General features: G+C 45.5%; 2 protein-coding genes across 2 annotated transcripts in view; one reads left to right on the top strand and one right to left on the bottom strand.

Annotated features, from left to right (window-relative positions):
- DNAH7 (dynein axonemal heavy chain 7) overlaps positions 1–18,735 on the bottom strand; it is a 149,559-nt gene that overhangs the window by 15,027 nt on the left and 115,797 nt on the right. The window contains exons 51-54 of the mRNA XM_083625443.1: positions 16,704–16,830; positions 14,031–14,225; positions 11,671–11,763; positions 3,783–3,959 (exon numbers count right to left, since the gene is read on the bottom strand). Of these exons, the coding sequence (XP_083481569.1) occupies positions 3,783–3,959; positions 11,671–11,763; positions 14,031–14,225; positions 16,704–16,830 (592 nt within the window). The remainder of the gene's footprint in view (positions 1–3,782; positions 3,960–11,670; positions 11,764–14,030; positions 14,226–16,703; positions 16,831–18,735) is intronic.
- Positions 7,662–9,056, top strand: LOC310744600 (baculoviral IAP repeat-containing protein 5.1-like; the record flags this gene model as incomplete). Its single annotated transcript, XM_083576186.1, has 3 exons — positions 7,662–7,781; positions 7,987–8,065; positions 8,965–9,056. 3 exons carry the CDS (start codon positions 7,662–7,664, stop codon positions 9,054–9,056), a joined length of 291 nt encoding a protein of 96 aa, XP_083432312.1.

Raw genomic sequence — 18,735 nt, forward strand, 5'->3', positions numbered from 1 at the left:
CGCTGAACAAAGTGATGTCAGCCCGTCAAGGAGAAGGCTCCGCATTAATCCAATGCAGTCGACATCAGCAAACGTCACATGAAAGTCTCTCTCATTTCCTTTTGTTTACTGAGTTGTCAGGGTTGCTGATAAGATTCTCCAACTCCTTTCCACCCAACGTGAACCTTTCATATCAAAAGCCTCACCCCCTCAGCAGTAGTTTTCTATCACCTGGGGGAGGCTATGCTCTGCTGAAAGGAACGCACTCTTCAACACAAACAAGGCCAGTTCTGCTAATATGCTGTCCACACGGAGGGACCATTTCTGTGAAATGCTCGTGGCTAGACCATTGTGAGGGGCAGAAGAGCGGCAGCCCTCATCCCACGAGCTGCTCACACTCCCCTCTTTGCCATTCAAACAACAACAACACAATAAAACCTAATTTCTCCGTGTCAGTTAAGAAATGCATTCATAGCATAACAAAACAAAACAAAAATTCACTGGGAAAACAGTTATGTCCCTGTGGAGATGGCAGTATTGAGTCAGTGGCTCATGTGCTTCTGGCATGCACTCTTTATAAAGATTTGAGGAATGAGGTTATTATTACCCTTCTATTATTCTCTACGCTGGGTTGCTCAACCATTGCTACTGTGTCCTTTCTTTTAGCAGATCAAGATGATCAGGCGACAGCAAAAACGGCAAGGTTTTTAGCAGGAGCAATTAGAATAATATCTATTATTTGATTATTGATGTAAACCAGGGGCAATTCTACTCACAGAAGTAAAAACTGGCAGTGATCTACCCTCTTTTTGGGGTTCAGGGCAAAGCTGTTGAGATTTTTTTAAGGGGAAAAGGACAGCCTCGATGAGTATACTCAATCTGCCATTCTGCAGATCTTCCAAGAATGGAGGGTGGGGGGAGGGGCCGGATTCTATTTTACTGACAATAAGGAAAGGGACCCTGCAATCGACCGCGATCTACCAAAACCTCCCAGGGATCTACTAGTAGATCGCGAGCGACCTGTTGGACACCCCTGTAAACCCCCCAAAATTATTTTCTATAGTTAAGTTTCTACCCCTGTCTTCAGTACATTTTATTTTATTGCTATGGCTAGTGGCTGCTGCAAATAAAGATTCTTCTGATTCCGATTCATTTATAAAATAACAAAGGTGGAACGGGGACAATTGTACATTTGATATGGAAAGCCGGTATGCGTGACGGGCTCCTGGTTTCTTCCCCAGGAAACAAAAATGGAAGCGAGATAAGGGAGCGCACTGAGGTGGCATGATATGAGGCCATCAAAAGTAGAGCACCACCCTGCAGAGAGCGAGGTGTGCAAACCTGAAAAACAGATCTGCCACGGTGATTATCGACACCCCCACGGCAGATCCACGTAAGTACAAGGAGATGCCTATCTACTGCAGCGAGTGATGTAACACTCATTAGGACAATGCACATCCACCAAGTGCATCTATTTGGGTGTCTATCTGGGTGAGCCCAAGTCTAGGGAGATTAACGATTACAGGCAAAACTACCCTGACATTTGGAGATAAGCAAGGGGCTGTGTCCTTGGCCTGAATACATATGAAAGGGAAGATCGATAACTCTGCAGACGTTTAAGCCCATAATGAGTCATTACGCCTACGTGTGAGATCCAGAGTAGCAAAGCCTTTCCCTTCCAGCAGTTGGTTTCATATTCAGGTGCTCCAACGCACACATGGAGCTTCCCTAATTCACTACAATGGGGAAGGAGGCCCATGAACAATGACTGAGAAAGCGTATGATGTGACATCATGTTTGCTGACTGGGAACAGTTATGGACTACCGGTATAAAGTTCACGGCATGTAATGCCTTAAGAGAGAACATTATGAAAATGATTTATAGGTGGTACATGACCCCAGTCAAGCTTGCAAAAATTTATCATACGCCCAATAATAAATGCTGGAATGTAAGGAAACTGAAGGTACTTTCTACCACCTTTGGTGGACGTGCCCAAGGATCAAGGCCTTCTGGGAAATGATCTATAATGAAATTAAGAAGGTACTTAAGTGTACCTTTCATAAGAAACCAGAGGCCTTTCTCCTGGGCATGGTAGGCCAATTGGTGTCAAGGAAAGATAGGACGTTCTTTATGTATGCTACAACAGCAGCAAGAGTTCTTCTAGCAAAGTATTGGAAGACACAAGAACTACCCATGCTGGAAGAGTGGCAGACGAAAGTGATTGATTATATGGGACTGGCTGAGATGACTGGCAGAATCCGTGACCAAGGGAAAGAGACGGTGGAAGAAGATTGGAAGAAATTTAAAGTTTATCTTAAGAACTGTTGTAAAATTAATGAGTGCTAAAATGTCATGGGTAATGTAAAACAGAATTGCAGTGATAAATAATTGGGTAAGAGGAAAAAGATTAGAAACTGAATTACAAGTACTGAAATTAGGGGTTGCTGGAAAAGTTTAAAACAGGGATGCAGAAAAGGGAGGTATGGGGAAGTCGTGGAAACAAGGTTCAAGAAAGAGAGGTTAAGAAATCATATGTGTTTACATGTTTGTTTGTTTATGTGTCGTCAATTGTTAGTTGTATTGTGTTTTAATATATGTTGTAAAATCAATAAAAATCTATTATTAAAAAAAGAGAAAGCGTATGATGAACAGGTTAAATCGGTTATGATAAACTGGACTAAGGGCTTGGGATATAATATACAAATGGCAGATTGGGAAAGTCTTTGGAAAATAGATTTAAAATTTACAGCGTGTTGTACGCTGAAAGAAAATAACATGAAAATGATGTGTTGATGGTACTTCACTCCTACTAAATTATCAAAAATGTATAGAACAAGTTCAAATATTTGTTGGAAATGTAAGGAAAAGGAAGGCATCTTTTTCATATGTGGTGGACATGTAAGACAACTAAAGGATTTTGGGAAATGGTATACAGTGAATTTTTAAAAATGTTTAAAATAACTTTTGTTAATAAAGCAGAAGCCTTTTTTATTAGGAATTACAGTGGTACCTCTAGACACGAACAGGATTCGTTCTGGAGCCCCGTTCGCATCTAGAAGCAAACGTAATTAGTGACGGCACGTCTGCACACGTGCGCGTCGCTTTTCGCCGCTTCTGCGCATGCGCGTGATGTCATTTTGAGCGTCTGCGCATGCGCAAGCGGCGAAACTCGGAAGTAACACGCTCTGTTATTTCCGGGTTGCCATGGAGCGCAACTCGAACGCGCTCATCCCGAAGCACATTCAACCCAAGGTATGACTGTACAGGTACCGAGATTCCAAAAGATCAGAAAATACTTTTCATGTACACAACAGCAGCTGCACAGATGCTACTAGCCCCAAAATGGAAAGAAGCAATAACACAGGGGGAAGAATGGCTATCCAAACTGCTGGACTATGCCGAAATGGCAAAACTAACCGGGAGACTCAGGAACCAAGAAGACAAGGACTTTAAAAAGGAATGGGGGGGATTTATAATTTACATCAAAACTTTAGCTGGACTATAAGAAGCACTTGTAAAGTAACGAAGGTTATGGACAACCTGGAAAAATGAAAATAGTGGAGAACGTATTGATATGTAGTTATGTAGTTTTAATTATTGTAATAAGGACCCATGTAGGGGATGGGGGGAGTCACGAGATTCAGAGAATCTCACAAAATGACCATACAACTTTTTTGACTGTAAATGTCTATTGATAAAAATAAATAAATATTTTTTTTAAAAAAAGAAGAAGAGAAAGAGTAGACCCCGCTTTAAAACCTTGCACCTACAAAGAGTGCCGTTGTAATGGTCCTCAACGCACCTGATCATCTGCAAACTTGAGAAGAGCGGCCATGGGGTCTGCACCAGGAGACAACACAAAAATCAGCGGAGCACAGCAATGACTGTCACCAAATGCCTTGGACAAGTCGAAAGGAGGTGGTTCAATAAACATACGCCCCAGGTTGCCAGTGATAAACTCCTGCACCATTGGAATAATCTGAAAAAAATCAAGTAAGAGGGAAAGGAAACGAGGTCACCTTTAAATTCAAAGATACGGTTTTAAGCAACAATACGTTTTAAGATGAGAGGCAAAATAAGCCCATGCATTCGTAATGAACTCTCCAGCGATGATCATTCACAGCCAGCCATTTAATACAAACATACATCGGTCATGTGTAGAAATGATGAGATACCGAAAAGGGTACCTTTTCTCTTTTCACCCTTTTATGAATGTTAAAAATAAAGAAAAGAAGTTGATGTTGCACATTGGAAAAGGAATAAAATAGCAAGGCGGAAGAAAGAGATGCACCATTCTGTAAACTTCCAAGGAGGCTTCTAGACTGTCAGTATTTTGCAGGAGGTATTCAAGCACACGCTGCAAATTAAGTTTCCTCAGTTAAAGTGGATTAAAGCACTTTGTCATTCTAGCACAGGGTGGGGGAACCTCCAGTCCAAGTTCATCCACAAGGCCATCTCTGAAACCATGATTCATCAATCCTGCAAAAGCTGTGTGCAGGCCTAGTATCCCCAGGAAACTGCTTTTGAGTAGGATTTAACACCTACTTGTCAACTGATAGGTGGGGGTTAAATCCTGCTCAGTTTGGCTTCTTGATTTCTGTGAGGCAGCTATTCAAGATGCCAGATACTGTGTCCCATAAAGAAATAAAAATATATCAGTGCCTAGCATTTATACAGCATGTGTTCAAAGAGCTTCACATAAGTTCCCTCAGAACTCTCTACAACACACCTTTGAAACACCAAATCAGGAAAAAGCTTGTCACTCTAGCATGGATGTGCTGAACCCAATTCCCAGACCTGTGTCTGAGGAAAGATGCTTATGCAATTGCCGCTTGTCATGAAGGAATGAGAGAATAATAATAAATAATAATAATAATAATAATAATAATAATAATAATAATAATAATAATAATTTATACCCCATCCATCTGGCTGAGTCTCCCCAGCCACTCTGGGCGGCTCCCAATCAAACGTTAAAAACAGTACAGCATTAAATATTATAAACTTCCCTAAACAGAGCTGCCTTCAGATGTCTTTTAAAGATAGGATAACTGCTTATTTCCTTCACATCTGAAGGGAGGGTGTTCCACAGGGAGGGCGCCACTACCGAGAAGGCCCTCTGTCTGGTTCCCTGTAACCTCACTTCTCGCAATGAGGGAACTGCCAGAAGGCCCTCGGCGCTGGATCTCAGTGTCCGGGCTGAACGATGGGGGTGGAGACGCTCCTTCAGGTATACAGGAAGTATACCCGCTGAATCCCTCTGGTATATAAGTCTTAAAGGTAAAGGAGTCTCCTTTGCATCTGATCTCAGGTGCAGCACACACACACATACACACACACACCTGCACAATGTACCCAGGGCCGGATTTAGGTTTGATGAGGCCCTAAGCTACTGAAGGTAATGTGGCCTTTCATATGTCCAGCTGTCCTTTGTCAACAACAAATTGCCCTGTTTTTTGTGTTGAATATATGCTATATGGTAATTTGTGGACCTAATAGGTATCTAAAGCCATTTGCGCATGCAGAATGTAGACACCCTATATATAGAAATGAGCAAACCAGTGATATTTTAGGGAGCAGGCTAGCAGGCGGGGCCCATTACTTACATCATAAGAGCCTAATCAACACAAAACACTGTTGCTGTAAGTAGGTTTTATTTTATTTGTTTTTTATCTTATATTCTGGAAATGTACATCCAGGTTCCCCCCCTTTAAATATTTGGGGGGGGGGGCAAGCTACAGCTTGTTTAGCTTATATGTAAATCCAGCACTGAATGTACCAGAATAGATAGACTAGCATAACCCTTATAAAAACACAATGAAGCTGTAATCCTACACACATTTATCCGGAAAGTAAGTCCCATTGAACTCACTGGGGTTTACCTCTGAGTAGACATGTGCCGGTTGAATGCTAAGGTTTGAATGCCATGCACCAGGGCTTCCCAAACTTAGGTCTCCAGCTGTTTTTGGACTACAACTCCCATCATCCCTAGCTAGCAGCACCAGCGGTCAGGGATGATGGTAATTGTAGTCCAAAAACCGGTGGAGACCCAAGTTTAGGAAACTCTGCTATACAACATTCCCGGGCTGAGAATAAGTGCCAGTGAGTTCAAGAGTCAGCAGAACTTACTTCTGATTTACAAAGTGCATAACGTTGGGGTGCAAAGAGACCGTTAAAGTCACAGAACTGAATTCGCATGTAATATTTTGTCATTAAATGGTGCTAGGACGGTAGCCAATAAAGGTGATGAACAGCACAATCCTATACGTGCCGACTCAGAAGTAAGTTGCGCTGATTTCCCAGGCAAATGGGTTGAGGGTTGCAGACTAAATTACTCCCCAGTTTAGAAGATATCTGCATGCCCTGTTAACCGAAAGGGTGTGTGTGTGTGTGTGTGTGTGTGTGTGTGTGTGTGTGCAGTATCAAGCCTGCTTATCAGAAAGTGGGCCCTGCTGAAAGTCAATGAGACTTGATTCCAGGTAAACTGTTTACAGTCCTTCTCACCAACGCTTTAACAGTAAGCCTCACTGAACAGAGTAGGATTTAATTTGAGCTACACCCTATAGACCACTTATATAGGGATTTTGCTAAGTGGACTCACACTGAGGTCAACTGGACAGCTGGATGGCCACCCAAAACTCAAGGGTCTTTTAAAACAAAACCCACTATAAAGCAACACAGTAGTGGCACTATGAATATAGTGTGATGATGATGATTTATGATTTATACCCTGCCCATCAAACATTAAAAACTTCTCTAAACAGTGATGCCTTCAGGACCATGAATTATTTCACAATATAAAAATAATCAGCCAAAGAAAGAACAGTTGTAGTGAGCTTGCTTTCCGCCTTCCCACTTATGAAAACCTTGTAACTGAAAACTAGTGCCTGAGGGGTTTCCCCCCTTCTCCCAGCAAGCCATTTTCCTTTTGTGTGGTGTGTGTGTGTGTGTGTGTGTTTTATTGTGGCACTGTGGTCTAAACCACCGAGCCTCTTGGGCTTGCCAATCCAAAGGTCAGCGATTTGAATTTCCACGATGGGGTGAGCTCCCATTGCTCTGTCCCAGCTCCTGCCAACTGAGAGGTTCTAAAGCACACCAGTGCAAGTAGATAAATAGGTACCGCTGCGGCAGGAAGGTAAACGACATTTCCATGCACTCTGGCACTCGTCATGGTCCTCCATGCGCCAGTAGTGGTTTAGTCATGCTGGCCATATGACCCGGAAAGCTGTCTGTGGACAAACACTGGCTCCCTCGGCCTGTAAAGCGAGGAGCGCCGCAACCCCACAGTCGCCTCTGACTGGACTTAACCGTCCAGGGGTCCTTTACCTTTACCTTTTTTACCTATTATTTATCATGCTAAGTCACTCTAAGAGCCTTTTCTTTGGGCTGAAAAGCAGAGCGGAAATATTTAAAATAAAAGAACAGAACAAACCAAACAGGGCTTGGCTACTGGGCTATCTTTCTTAATTTTTGACCACAGTTTTCCTCTTTTGACGCCTGCATTTTGCTTTGGGTGCAATTCTCCCTCTCTCATTTATGCTGATGTTCACAGGTGAGACCAACCAAGTCAGCTTAATGCAGCTTAATGTCGAACCTTATATATAAAGAGGTAAGTCATGCCAGAGGAACGCTGCTAAAAGTCACAGAATTGGTTTCTGAAATGGAGGCTGTACTGAGCGAGATGAACTCAAACTCCAAGTGCCTGCTTGAATTTAGAGAGATGCACGAGTATGAGAATCGCTTGAGAACCTTTGCACGCTCCTGGCCTTTTAAAGAGAACTGCAAGCGTACTCCTGAAAATGTAAATCTACTGAATTAACAAATAAGAAAACCATCTTGTAGGTCAAATATGCATATTCACAGTAAGTGCTACTGAGTTTAGTAGAACTTACTCCACATAAGTATACATAAAACTATAACCTAAATAATGTTTTAAGCTTCTTCTTTTTTAAGTGAGCAAAAGTACTTAAATCCCCAAAGAGAAAATTCTCTTCTCATCTCAATAGCATTTTTGCTTGTCTCTTTTGACAGGATCCTTGCAGATTAAGGATGAAGAAGATTTAAGCTACGCTCTGTTGCTCGCCCGTCTGCCCCAAATCCTGCATCATAATGTGGTTTTATCTTATAGCTGTTACAAATCCTAGAGGTTTTATTTTCTAGCTACTACGAACCCTATAGGTCAGGAGTGGGCAGAAGATAAATGGGGATCTGCAGCTGGATCTCTGGGTGACTTGAAGTAGATTGGCAAGGTATTTGCCTCCTGGATGTCGAACCATAAAGACTGAAAAAGGTTCCCTCTTTCCCTAAAAACGGGATCCCAGGAGGTGGGGAGGGGTATAGAGAAGAGACAAAGAGGGGGTTTTTATGGAAAGGACTTGCGCTTGGCTTCCCTGCCAATGTCTTCAACATGCTGTTCTGCTCTCCTCATTCAGATGGCCAGGGCTGGCTTGCTCCATTGTCCAGGAGTACCGTATTTTTCGCTCTATAGGACGCACTCCCCCCCCCTCCAAAAATTGAGGGGGAAATATGTGTGCGTCCTATGGAGCGAATGCAGGCTCCTTGGCTTCAGTGATAGCAACGCGAAGCCTCCGAAGCGCAGAGGGAGCGCTCCCTCCGTGCTCCAAAGGCTTCGTGTTGCTTTCGCTGAAGCCTGGAGAGCGAGAGGCGTCGGTGCACACCTACCCCTCTCGCTCTCCAGGCATCAGGGATAGCTGCCTGAAGCCTTCGGAGCGCAGCGCGAGTTCCCTCTGCGTTCTGGAGGCTTCAGGTTCCTTTCGCTGAAGCCAGGATAGTCTTGCTCTCCCGGCTTCAGCAAAAGGAACCCGAAGCCTGAGGAGCGCAGCGGGAACTTGCACTGCACTCGGAAGGCTTCAGGGATAGCCGCCGCAGCCCCTCCGGCAGGGAGAGAGAAAAATAAGATTTTTTTTCTTGATTTCCCCCTCTAAAAACTAGGTGTGCCCTATGGTCTGGTGCGCCCTATGGAGTGAAAAATACGGTAAATGAACCTGACCTGGCAAAGTGTTTCTTCTGCTTAATAGTGTTGGAGGGTTGGGAGCCAGATCATGATCCCTGGTAAGAAAGACCCAAAGGGGTTCTCTGGTCTAGAAATTGCCCAAGGTGAAAACTATTTGAAATGCTAAGCGGGTTACTGTCAAAAACCTAAAATCTGCTCTTGGAGTGGGACATCAAAGAGGAACAGGTCAAATGTGTTATGATAAAAATGGGCAAAAGATGTGGGAGGTAATATATATCAATGACAGATTGGGAAAGGCTTTGGAAGTCAGATATGAAATTTACTGCATGTACTCCACTGAAAGAGAATGATATGGAAATGATGTACTGGTGGTATCTAACCCTGGTTAAATTAACAAAAATATATAGAACAAGATCTAATAAGTGTTGGAAATGTAAAGAAACAGAGGGTACGTTCAATCAAAAGTGGTGGAAATGTAAGGGGGTTAAAAATTTGGGAAATGATTTATAATGAAATGAAAAAAATGTTTAGAGCAACCTTTGTTTAAAAAGCCTTAAGTCTTTTTATTAGGTATTGTAGGAGAAAACGCCGCTTCTTAAGGCTGAGGCAAACAGCATTTTTTTTTTTACTTATGGAAGGCATAAGGAGGGAATTGTTAAATACTTTTGCATAGAACTATGGGTCTTTCCATTTTTCACGATGACACCTAAATTGACCACTTCTGCACACAGACACACTGCCCCAGTTGCAGTGCTAATACCGCAATATGCAAGCCCATCTTCATCCGGCATGGCTGTGCTATTCCTGTCATTTGTGAGCTCGTATACCATCTGTGTGGGATGTGGGTGGCACTGTGGGTTAAACCACAGAGCCTAGGACTTGCCGATCAGAAGGTCGGCGGTTCAAATCCCCGCTACGGGGTGAGCTCCCGTTGCTCGGTCCTTGCTCCTGCCAACCTAGCAGTTCGAAAGCACACCAGTGCAAGTAGATAAATAGGTACCGCTCTGGTGGGAAAGTAAACGGTGTTTCCATGCGCTGCTCTGGTTCACCAGAAGCGGCTTAGTCATGCTGGCCACATGACCCGGAAGCTGTACACCAGCTCCCTTGGCCAGTAAAGCAAGATGAGCGCTGCAACCCCAGAGTCGGCCAAGACTGGACCTAATGATCAGGGGTCCCTTTGCCTTTTATACCATCGGTGAACATGCTGTATTGGGGGATAAGGCAATGCAAAGCAAACTAACGAACCTTGCGTCACTTTTTTTTCCCATCCTTACAGTGCAGCAGATATCCCTTCAGAGTGGAGGGCAATAAAGTGTGGCATCCAGCTGTGTCCTACTCAGAGCAGACCCACTGAAATTAATGGACCTAAGTTAGTTTTGCCTGTTAATTTCACCGGGTCATCTCTCACTGCCAGCGGTCCAAAGCTTTGCTAACTTTGCTCCTGCAGATCAAAGGCAGCATATGAATTCCGGCGCTCCTACATACCTGAGGCCTTACTTAAGCGCAGCTGGCAGGCTGCACACTTTCACTGCCGTAATCATGTTATGTAGTTTCTATTTTTAGTGTATTGCAAGACTAACCTTCAAGTTGTACGAAACAGAAAAATAAATCAGAAGACCATTTGCTGCACACTGATCTGTAAGGGTGAGGCAGCAGTATCTCAGAATAAGACATTTCAGACAACACTGCACACTAAAGTCAGCTTCCGTAATTTTGAAATGAGGTGGGCAAGGGAATACAGTGGTACCTCGGGTTACATACGCTTCAGGTTACATAGGCTTCAGGTTACAGACTCCACTAACCCAAAAATAGTGCTTCAGGTTAAGAACTTTGCTTCAGGATAAGAACAGATATCGTGCTCCTGAGGCGCAGAGACAGCAGGAGGCCCCATTAGCTAAAGTGGTGCTCCAGGTTAAGAACAGTTTCAGGTTAAGAACGGACCTCCGGAACGAATTAAGTACTTAACCTGAGGTACCATTGTAATGGACCTCTGGAAGGTATTATTATTAATTAATTTTGCATACCGCCCTATACCCACAGGTCTCAGTGTGGTTCACAATATAAAATCACATAATAAAAACAAGAACAAGAACAGCCCAATAACCCCTTTATCACCAACACATTTTAAGAGGGCATTGGATGTCAATCAGCTAAAGGCCTGGTTAAAGAGGAACATTTTTGCCTGGCACATAAAAGTTTATAATGGAGGTGCCAGCCAAACAGACAAAAGATTGAAAAGGGGATGGAATTAACCCTGCCAGTTTGGTACTTTTAAAGCAAAAGGAACCTGGCAAACTTAGTGTTCATTCCCCCTGCCCCCCACGCCTTTTGTCTAAAAACTATGGCAGGACTCACTATAGTGGACCACATTTTAGCGCATGCTACAATAGAGGAAGCAACCAGACAATTGTGTGCATGTGTGTGCACATGGGGTACTGCATGACAATATCGCAACCCATGTCTTAAGGTGGGGTTGTCATGCATCTGGATCTTCCTGGGATTCTAATGACGGAATTAGCGTCCGGGGGAGAATTTCGGGAAATCGGCAAAATGTCCACATTTTGCCCCCAACTTTTGTGTCAGAATTTTTACTTCTTGAAATATGGAAACCCTATCTGAAGGAAGATTAAACTAACACGATTGTGTCATACATGCAACAGGACCTTCGAAACTCTGCCCGCGCCAGTGTCCTGGTGCATGAGTTGACGGCACTTACTTTGTCAGGTCTTAAGCAGCGAATGATGAGCATCCTTTGAAACTCCCCCATTTTGTCTTGCCACTCCTCAGGAAATGCCTCGTGATGGGGTTCCTGCAAGCGAAACAAAAACACTATGATTGGCTTTCCCTGTCCTTGAAAGCTCCAGTTAGTGCAGAATTCTGCTGTCAGGCTTCCTCCCCCCGTGGCAGTAGATAAGGAAAAGGAGTCTTCTTACCAGTTAGAAACTTTAATAATCACAGCGAGAGAACAAAGAACCCATCTCCTAGAAATGGCGGTGCTCCCAATTAAGGCTTACACCCCCTTCCGTCCCTATTAATCCACAACACTTCCTATATATTGTAATCTGAGCTTGTACCCTCTGTGCTTTCTGTTCTGCCACTTTCTCAGCTCTTCTTGACCTTGGGCTGAGAGGAGGAATGCTGTCCAAAGACAGGGAATCTGCTAACCCTCTCTCTCCCAGTGCTTCTTCTCCAAGCTGTTCCCCATCCGGTATTTCCCAGCTTCTACCTTCTGAACTATGTCCATCTGCAAACCATTGTTCCAAATCTATACTGTCCTCCAGCTCCTGGGAAGATTGAGGATCCAAATCAGGAGGAGGGGGTGCCCCCCATTCTTCCTCAGTGCAGCCCTCCTCAGCACGGTCCCTGACAGCTGCAGCCCGGCTGCTGAAAGGAGAGAGATCCTGATAGCATATGGCACCTCTTCCCACAGATCTGCACTGGCTGACGATTTGCTACCTGACCAAGCTGAAGGTGTAACAGCTTGTGTCCAGTTTACTGCCTTACTCCAAGCATGCCCCCTTCAACCACTTCCATCTGCAGAACTGGGACTGTTTCCGGTGCCCCGTAATCCTTGTTCTGCACTTGTAAGAAACCATTCTTTTAGCACTGTAGCACCCACACACCAGGCAAAAAACCCTACCGCACTGCTGGAAGCATTTTTGCAGAGGCAAGTTGGCCCAGCAGATGTAGAAACTTCACGTTGCAATCATCACTGTTGGCCTTAATTAACTTCTGAATGTTTTTCAACTGTCTAATACAGTGGTACCTCGGGTTAAGTACTTAATTCATTCCGGAGGTCCGTTCTCAACCTGAAACTGTTCTTAACCTGAAGCACCACTTTAGCTAATGGGGCCTCCTGCTGCTGCCGCGCCGCCGGAGCACAATTTCTGTTCTCATCCTGAAGCAAAGTTCTTAACCCGAGGTAATATTTCAAGGTTAGCGGAGTCTGTAACCTGAAGCATAGGTAACCTGAAGCATATGTAACCCGAGATACCACTGTATAGGGAATTTCAACGTTTTATTCTTTCTGTAAACTGCACGCCATCGAGTGGTATGTACATTTTGATGAAGGCCAGATTCAACTCTTCACCCCAGGCAATTCTTGGCCAAGAAACCAATTCACCCTACTTTTTTACATAGTTACGCTCCCGTGTACCTGGGTGAAGACTTCAAGCATTTAGTAATCTCCTACATTCTAATTATAGGAATTAGGGGGTAGTGGAGAATCTGGTACTCAATATTTTTAGGAGAACCTGCCCCCTGCCCCCCCCCCCCCCCAGATTCATACCAATACAATTGAATGCAGAAAAATAGAAATAAAAATTTACTGGAATGTACATTTCTGAAGGAATGCTTTTTTAAAAGGAAACAATATTACTTGTAGTAATGTTCGCTTCCCTCCAAGGTGTATCATCTAAACCCATCTGCTTATGAAACTTGCAAACTGCTCATCCCCGCATTCCCGGTTATCTCAGAAGATAACATCTTTCTTTGACAGAATAGACAACAACACCACCACCACTGAGGCCGCAGTGAATACCGTATTTTTCGTTCCATAAGGCGCACCGGACCATAAGGTGCACCTAGTTTTTAGAGAGGGAAATCAAGGGAAAAAAATACCCCCCCAGCCCCAAAGAGCAAAGAAGCCAAGACAGCGAGCGGGATCCATCCCGCTTGCTGTCTTGGCTTCCTCTTTAGCCGCGCGCAACCTCTCCAGCCAGGAGAGGCTGCGTGCGGCTATGGCAATACCCCCACCTCCTGCAAAAGCCCACAGGAGCCGCGCACCCTTTAAGGAGCGTGCGGCTCCTGCGGGCTTTTCTATGAGGAGGGAGAAGGGACTGACTGAAGAGTCAGTCCCTTCTCCCTCCTGGGAAAAAGCCCGCAAGAGTCGCATGGAGCTTGTGTGCGGCTCTTGGGGGCTTTTCCTGCCTGCCTCCCCCCTGCATTCACTCCATAAGATGCACACACATTTCCCCTTACTTTTTAGGAGGGGAAAAGTGCACCTTATGGAGCGAAAAATACGGTATTTGTTCTGAGCAGCTAGCAAGAAGGGATGAGTGAAGGGGGGAAACAAACCAAACTGTCATAGACGTTTTTCCACCCGTCCTTCAAGCGCATGAATTCCTTCCGAATGCTTCTGAAGGCTGGCAAGTCGTCAAGGCGGCAGACTTCATCCCACGATTTCGTGGGGAGCCAAGGGCAAGGGTTGGAGTAGGGATTGTCCAGGCCGATGCCTCCCGTGAGCAAAAACTTCCACTCCGACTCATCAATCTGCAGTGAATTACGACAAAATGAACACGCAGTGTAAGGACTTGGGAACTTGAGCAAACAGATTGGCATTAGGGACACCCATGCCATGAGAGCCACATCACCAGTAAGGGGCCGCTGTTGACCCTCAGAGCCGCCTGAACCTTCACTTTCCTGTTTGGATTGCTGCCTGTACTCTTGCCCTCTGCAAACCTGGAAGCAATGAGGCGGCTGTGGCATTTGCCCTCCTAGGTGGGTCATAAGGAAAGGGTTAAATGAGTGTGAAATGATTGGCCAGTGGGAACCCAAGAGGAGGAGTTAGAGTTAGAGTTGAGAGTTGGGAGTTGGAGAAGGAAGAGGGAGGATAAGTCTGCGGGTTGGTCTAGTTTTGATGTGTGAGAGTGAGTGAAACTGTTAGGAGGAGTCAGATAGACAGTTGGGATAATCAGTTAGAAGTTATTAGGAAGGTAAAAGGTAAAGGGTAAAGGGACCCCTGACCATTAGGTCCAGTCATGACCGACTCTGGGGTTGCGGCGCTCATCTTGCTTTATTGGCCGAGGGAGCCGCCGTACAGCTTCCGGGTCATGTGGCCAGCATGACTAGGCCACTTCTGGCGAACCAGAGCAGCGCACTGAAACACCGTTTACCTTCCCACCACAGCGGTACCTATTTATCTACTTGCACTTTGACGTGCTTTCAAACTGCTAGGTTGGCAGGAGCAGGGACCGAGCAACAGGAGCTCACCCCGTCACAGGGATTCGAACTGCTGACCTTCTGATTGGCAAGTCCTAGGCTCTGTGGTTTAACCCACAGCGCCACCTGTGTCCAATTAGGAAGGTATAGGCCGGTAAATAAACTAAGATTAAGAAACTGTCAAGAAAAATGATCTGAAACCATAACCTTGTTCATGCTTATAAAATAAACTCGATTATTTGTTTGAATGTTAACAACTGTCTGGACTCAGTGTGTACCCGAGAGAAACGGGTTGGTGGCAGCGAGGAAGCGATCATAGTGGTGGCACAGGGATCAATAGACCGTCAAACGTCCGGGGACCCTGTGTGATCGCCACAGCGGCGTAGCAGCCTTTACTCCTTGACTTCCTTCTGGGCAATGTAGCCAACTGGGTTTCAGAAGGAGAGACAGGAGAGCAAGGGAACAGACAATGGGGATGGCGGCAATGAAATGCCTGTTGCCTACAGACCACGCAAAGTTTGGAGCTGACATTTACCAAGTCACCCAGTGCTGTTTTTCTGGGGTGGGGGAACACATCATAAAGTTCGTTTGTTTGTTTGTTGTGGGCCCAGTCGCAGTGCCCCCACCCCAGGCAGTGGCTAAAGGTAAGATGTGATTAATAAACTCAAGCAAATGATCTGGATTAGAAACGGCCACAACTTTATTGATTGCAGATATAGGTGGATTTTTGGCTCAGGCATTGGGGGTGTATATCCATTCCAGCCCCATCAGACAAAAACACAATTTTTTTTAAATAAAGGAACTCAGTTCCCCCAAGTTCCTGCTAAAAAACCCTCCTCCCACACATGAATATCTCTGCCATGCTAACTTTGTGGATCAGCTCTGCAATGGCTTGAAAACCTGTGTTATGTACTGAGTTGAATAGGATCCAAAATGCAGAAGTCTGATTGGTCCTAGAACAATAGGATTCAGAATGCAGCAGTCTGATTGGCCCTAGAACAATAGGATTCAGAATGCAGCAGTCTGATTGGTCCACAGGAGCCACCCAATCCAGCTCCAGGTGGAAGTGAATCTGCAACCCGGTTGGCCTACAGGTGAATCCCGGAATTAGCCAATCACGTGGGGCCCATTGTGTAAATAATGTATATAAAGCAGACATTCTGGGGGAACTTCCATTCCTCCTCACCACTATGAGCTGAATAAAGAGCATGACATCCACTCTCGACTCTGAGTATATTTCAACCTGCAATGGCAGGATGGCAGTCACTATACCGTAAGGCCTCCCCTGGTGTAAGCTACTAGGTTACTGCTTGGCTCTTCCTCCAGCTGTCCCAGAGCCAACTGGGAAAAGCTGCCAAACCGTATACATGTAAACAGCAGGAAAAATGGATGCTATACCAGGAACCAACAAGTAGATGACAACAGGGCTATGTACCATATCACAGCCAAAGAACAATTTTAACAGGTATAAAGGTAGAAGGATTACACCCCAGGAGTCCCTGTCCACTTCCTGTTGTCCAGAGGACAAGCTGATCCCAATCCCACCAGCTTCAGGACAGGCCATGCCCCTCAAACATGGGGCCTGGCCCTGGTCTGAACAACTGCATTGAGCTGCCCAATCTCAGTTGTCTGCTTGGTGGCCCACTTGCTGCCAGGCCGCCAGATCTGACCGCATGGTAATGTTGCTAGGATGTTCCCACAAAGGAGAGGAGATGGAACAGAATGGGAGAGGCATTTGTGGACCTGCCAACAGATTAGCAGATTTATATTTGGGGCACCATACAGAGTCATTTGCCTAGAGGCACTAACCAATTTATCATGCTTCAAGAGGTTCACGTTTAGGCAGAAGGAGAAGAGCAGTTTGTCCTTTTCAAAGAGAGAACGGCAGATGTTGACATAGAGGGAGTAAGTGAAATGGTCTTTGAGGATCCTCAGCCTGTAAGAGAGAAAAGAGAAGGTTGGGGAAATAATAATAATAATTTATTATTTATACCCTGCCCATCTGGCTGGGCTTCCCCAGCCACTCTGGGCGGCTTCCAAAAAAATATTAAAATACTGCAATACATCAAACACTAAAAGCTTCCCTAAACAGGGCTGCCTTCAGATGTCTTCTAAAAGTCTGGTAGTTGTTGTTCTCTTTGATATCTGGTGGGAGGGCGTTCCACAGGGTGAGTGCCACTACCGAGAAGGCCCTCTGCCTGGTTCCCTGTAACTTGGCTTCTCGCAGTGAGGGAACCGCCAGAAGGCCCTTGGAGCTGGACCTCAGTGTCTGGGCAGAACGATGGAGGTGGAGATGCTCCTTCAGATATACTGGACCGAGGCAGTTTAGGGCTTTAAAGGTCAGCACCAACACTTTGAATTGTGCTCGGAAACGTACTGGGAGCCAGTGTAGGTCTTTCAAGACCGGTGTTATATGGTCTCCCAGTCACCAGTCTAGCTGCCACATTCTGGATTAGTTGTAGTTTCCGGGTCACCTTCAAAGGTAGCCCCACGTAGAGCGCATTGCAGTAGTCCAAGCGGGAGATAACCAGAGCATGCACTACTCTGGCGAGGTAGTCCGCAGGCAGATAGGGTCTCACTTTACAACCAGCCACTTTACAATCTCACTTTACAACCAGCCACTGAATAAACTCAATTACAAACCACTTAAATTTCAGTTACGGATGTGCTGCTGGTGGATTTTGTAGGCAGCCTGTTTTAGCCTCGCCTCCTGACTAACGCAAAACACAAAAACACGCCAGCCATTTGCAAAGGCTTCGCGGAGTGCACTAGCCGTGAAATACAAGCAGCGTTTGGGCCTCTTGCTGACACACAATGAAATGCAGCATAGTAAAAGCTGTATTCTTTACACATCAGAAGGTCACATGCATGCCCTTTTGTATCACATCCCATTTTCCCTACTTCACAACTATAAGCTTCCTCTCTTTTTAACCTCTATCCAGCCTGCATAGGGCTGCACACACCCAGCAAATTCTTGCTCCTGTGAGATCCACTGCTTGCGTTATATTGCTAAGAGCCACAGAGCTTTCTTTATGTAAGACATTTCACAAATAACCCCTGAATGATTGGTATGTGGAGGCAGAGTGAGCATAGTCAGCTAGTGTAATCATGTCCTTGTCTGAAGGTTCAGGAAGACTTAAGGTGAGGACTGTAACCCAGAGAGGGCATCAAAGGAGGATTCTGGAACCGAAACTCGATCTTTGAGCTATTCGCAGAATGGTAGAGTTAGAAGGGACTTTGAGAGTCCTCCAGCCCAGCCCCCTGCAACGCAGGAATCTCAACTAAAGCATCTATGACAAATGGCCATCTAGGTAAAGGTAAAGGGACCCCTGACCATTAGGTCCAGTCGTGGCCGACTCTGGGGTTGCGGCGCTCATCTCGCTTTATTGGCCGAGAGAGCCGGCGTACAGCTTCTGGGTAATGTGGCCAGCATGACTAAGCCGCTTCTGGCGAACCAGAGCAGCGCACGGAAACGCTGTTTACCTTCCCGCTGGAGCGGTACCTCTTTATCTACTTGCACTTTGATGTGCTTTCAAACTGCTAGGTGGGCAGGAGCAGGGACCGAGCAACGGGAGCTCACCCCGTTGCGGGGATTCGAACCACCGACCTTCTGATCAGCAAGTCCTAGGCTCTGTGGTTTAACCCACAGCGCCACCCGTGTCAGATGGCCATCTAACCTCTGCTTAAAAACCTCCAAGGAAGGAGAGTCCACCACATCCTGAGGGAATCAGTAGCCGACCTAAGACATGGCCATCAGAAGGGGCAAAGGCAGAAGGAGTGTGTTATGGCACACCTTGAAAAACAAGGGTCAATCCTATATTCTTGCCTGAACCCACCTAGC

This window comes from Podarcis filfolensis, assembly GCF_964270895.1.
Source record: "Podarcis filfolensis genome assembly, chromosome: 1".
In the NCBI taxonomy this organism is placed as follows: Eukaryota; Metazoa; Chordata; class Lepidosauria; order Squamata; family Lacertidae; genus Podarcis; species Podarcis filfolensis.